The following is a 3384-nucleotide window of genomic DNA, read 5'->3' as shown; positions in this document are numbered from 1 at the left end:
TGTTAATCTATTTATAGTTATCCCACATATCTAGGATAAAGCTCTTTAGGGATCCTGGCTAGAATCCTGGGATGTTTAAGAGGAACCATCCTTCTTAGTGATACCTGAACTCCAATTTTATTTTCCTATACCCCTTGAGACTGCCTAAACCTCTCCTCAGCCTTTTAGCCTTTACGCTGTTGCTTACAATTCAGCAAATATCTCAAGGGAATATAACCAAGTGATATTTTTGGGATTTACTCATCTCCCCTCAAATCCTTATAGCCTTCATAATACTCCACTTTCAACATAATTTATATATACCTTTTTATTTATTTATTATACCTATTTATTATAATTTATAATACCTTTCAACATAATTTTTTAAAAAATCTACTTTCGCTTGTTATTTTCAGTTTGATCTGGTGTAAGCTAGCCTACCATCCTTGGAAGCAACATTTTGGGCCTCAGTATTCTTGAAGGGAGAAGAATATAGCACATAGGGTAAGAATTTTTAAGTCAGGAACATTTATTCTGGCCCTATCCCTTAGTAACTTTGTAACCAAGGGAAATATATTTAGCCTCTGTGTATTTATGTCTTTCTTATATAAATAATGGAAGTAATCTCTATTTCACAGGGTTGTTTTTTAAGGGTTAAATATTGTTCATAAAAAGTTTAGTATAAATGTCTAGAATATACTAAGTGTAGGTAAATATCTTTGTTTCTCATCAAGAAGCTAGAGTTGATATTTAATAACATACGCCTGCTTTAAAAGATGCAATGTGATTATTTACGTAAACTTTTTTTAATTTTTTTTTTTTTTTTTGTAGAGACAGAGTCTCACTTTATTGCCCTTGGTGGAGTGCCATGGCATCACAGCTCACAGCAACCTCCAACTCCTGGGCTTAAGCAATTCTCTTGCCTCAGCCTCCCAAGTAGCTGAGACTACAGGTGCCTGCCACAACGCCCACCTATTTTTTGGTTGCAGTTTGGCCAACTGGTATATGGGGCCGGCGCCCTACTCACTGAGCCACAGGTGCCGCCCTACGTAAACATTTTTATAGATTATACTAGGGAAATAAAAGGAGAAAAATTCTTTCTGAAGTGTATTGATTGGTTTTAATATGCTAGCAATACGATATGCTACAATACATATTCTCACTGTATTAAATGCTTGTGTCATTCAATATTTACAATAAAAATATGAAGTGGGAACTTTTATTACCCGAATGAGGCTAGGAAAAATGACATGAGTTGTTCAAAGATAGTCAGTAGGCAGAGAAGCTAGTGTTCAAATCCAACCCTGATCAGCTCTGGAGCTGGAGTTGTTAACCCCCTTCCCGTTCTAACCTCAGTAAGCAACCCTTTTCCTTCTTAATCAAGGAAAAAGTGTCAGTTTTGCAGAATCTTTCATAAATACTCAGTAAATAGTTACAGACTCACTGACATTACATTAATAAATATGCTGATACAGTCGTAATAGAATGGATAACAGTTCAAACCCAGGATTTCTAATGTTGTCTTTAACTTCATAGAAGTGAGAGGCTATTAGGATGGATTAACATAAAATGAGAGTGGGAACAAGTTAGGAATTTAATCACAGACAGAAGTTTTGACCCCTGATCTAGAGACCAGCTCCATTGCCATCTGGAACCCCCAAATTATCCATCAAGGGTGGCTGTGACTTAGGTTTGTGCTGTATTTTTCCTTGTACTTACATGTGAGTCATTTTACTCAAATTGTAGAAGGAATATGATTCCAGCCGCTGCAGAGTTGCGTCTATAGATAAGTAGCTGAATGTCAGAAAAATATAAAACAAAGTAGAGAGTCAGTTGGGTTGTGAACTCCAAACAGTATTTTTGACATAACTTCTTTGTCATGGGCTTCCTGAATCATAACATGTGCACAACTCTCAGGGGTTCTCCCTAATTATATTAAAAGTAATCACTATTTTTTTCAAATCCCATAATACCTGAACTCTCTGATGTTTTACATCCTAATTCAACTGTCACTTCCTTCAGAAGGTTTCTCCAAACTTTCTGATTAGGTCAATTTATTGTACCATAAACTTCTCCTTTTGCTAATTATCACAGTGCAACTTTCCAGTTGTTGGGAGAATATTTTATTTATGTTGTTTCATTAGGCTGGAAGTTGTCTGAAATGCAGAACCGTGTCTGTCTTTGGTCATCGAGTGTTATATGCTTTTCAGAGTGATTGGCGTATAGTAGACTCTCAAGCATATGAATAGATGTTACTTAAAGTAGCAAAAAAAGAAAGCATAGAAAGAACACTAGAACGAATATGAATCATTGTTAATGGAATGCCCAGTAACATGGAATTGGAAATGTAGTTTCAAAGAAAATGAAGAAAGAAGCACAATTTCATAGTAGAACATTCTACAGGCAACTATGTATTCCCTCAGGACTTTTCTCGATTTTGAATGGGGCTAAAAATTGAAGATTTGTCTTAAATTTTGTAAGCAAAGATAACTCAAAAGTTTTAAGTACTAAAAAAGAAGAAAAGAGAACCTTCTAAATGCAACTTGTCAAGAATATGTAAGGAATGTTTGAAGTAGCCTCCTCAAATTCCATCTTGTAATGAAAATGGCTAATGCAACCGAATGCAATGACCATTTTCTATGGAGAAAACAGAGAGGCATTTCTATGACTTTTGGGAAAACTAACAGTTAACAGATGGTTTCTGGGCTGTAGACATAGCAGAGATTCTTAACTCTGTAATCTTAAAACACATAGATGTCGAAGACCCAGTCTAGGATAATTAAACCAAGTTATAAGGGATGAGTCAAACATTTTACTTTTCAAAAGCTTCTTAGGTGATTCTAATGTGCAGGCCAGGTTGAGTACCATTGGCCTGTAGTTTGAATGGAATCTGCCAGCAAAATATTTTCACTGATATAATATTTACAAGAGGAGTGCTGATTGTTCCCTTCTGAGCTTTTGTCTTGATTATTGTGAGTATTTTAATGGCCAGCCCTATGCTTTCTGTTTTGAATTACCCCTTCTCTAAACAATTATCCTCTGATTTATCCGGTCTCCCAACCCTTTGTCTCTTGTGAATGACAACATTATAAAAATGGTTTTGGCCCAAATATATTTCTACCATAGAGGAAACAATGGCATACATTGAACAGAATTAATTTATTATACAGGTACTGTTGAGGTTTACCATGGATGATTCTGAGCCTTCTAGATGAACAAGATTCATTTTGAAGGCTGCCAACTTGTTGCCCTATATCAGCGGTTCTCAATCTGTGGGTCACGGCCCCTTTGTAACAATCAATATACCTTGCGTCATTAGGAAGGTTGAGAACCACTGCATATGTGTTTGCATCATATCCATTGCTCCAATCTTTTTCTTGAATTCTTTAGTTAAGAAGTGTGAGT

General features: G+C 35.8%; 1 protein-coding gene across 2 annotated transcripts in view; it reads right to left on the bottom strand.

Annotated features, from left to right (window-relative positions):
- The window catches only part of TSHR (thyroid stimulating hormone receptor), a 165237-nt gene that overhangs the window by 66870 nt on the left and 94983 nt on the right, over positions 1 to 3384 (bottom strand). For both annotated transcript variants that reach the window (XM_003786956.1, XM_012803424.1), the window contains exon 3: positions 1699 to 1773. In XM_003786956.1, coding sequence (XP_003787004.1) covers positions 1699 to 1773 — 75 coding nt within the window. The remainder of the gene's footprint in view (positions 1 to 1698; positions 1774 to 3384) is intronic.

This window comes from Otolemur garnettii, unplaced genomic scaffold (genome assembly GCF_000181295.1).
Source record: "Otolemur garnettii isolate 467f Iridium unplaced genomic scaffold, OtoGar3 scaffold00020, whole genome shotgun sequence".
Lineage (NCBI taxonomy): Eukaryota > Metazoa > Chordata > Mammalia > Primates > Galagidae > Otolemur > Otolemur garnettii.
The sequence above is the reverse complement of the archived record's forward strand: the minus strand, read 5'-3'. Positions and strand labels throughout refer to the sequence as shown.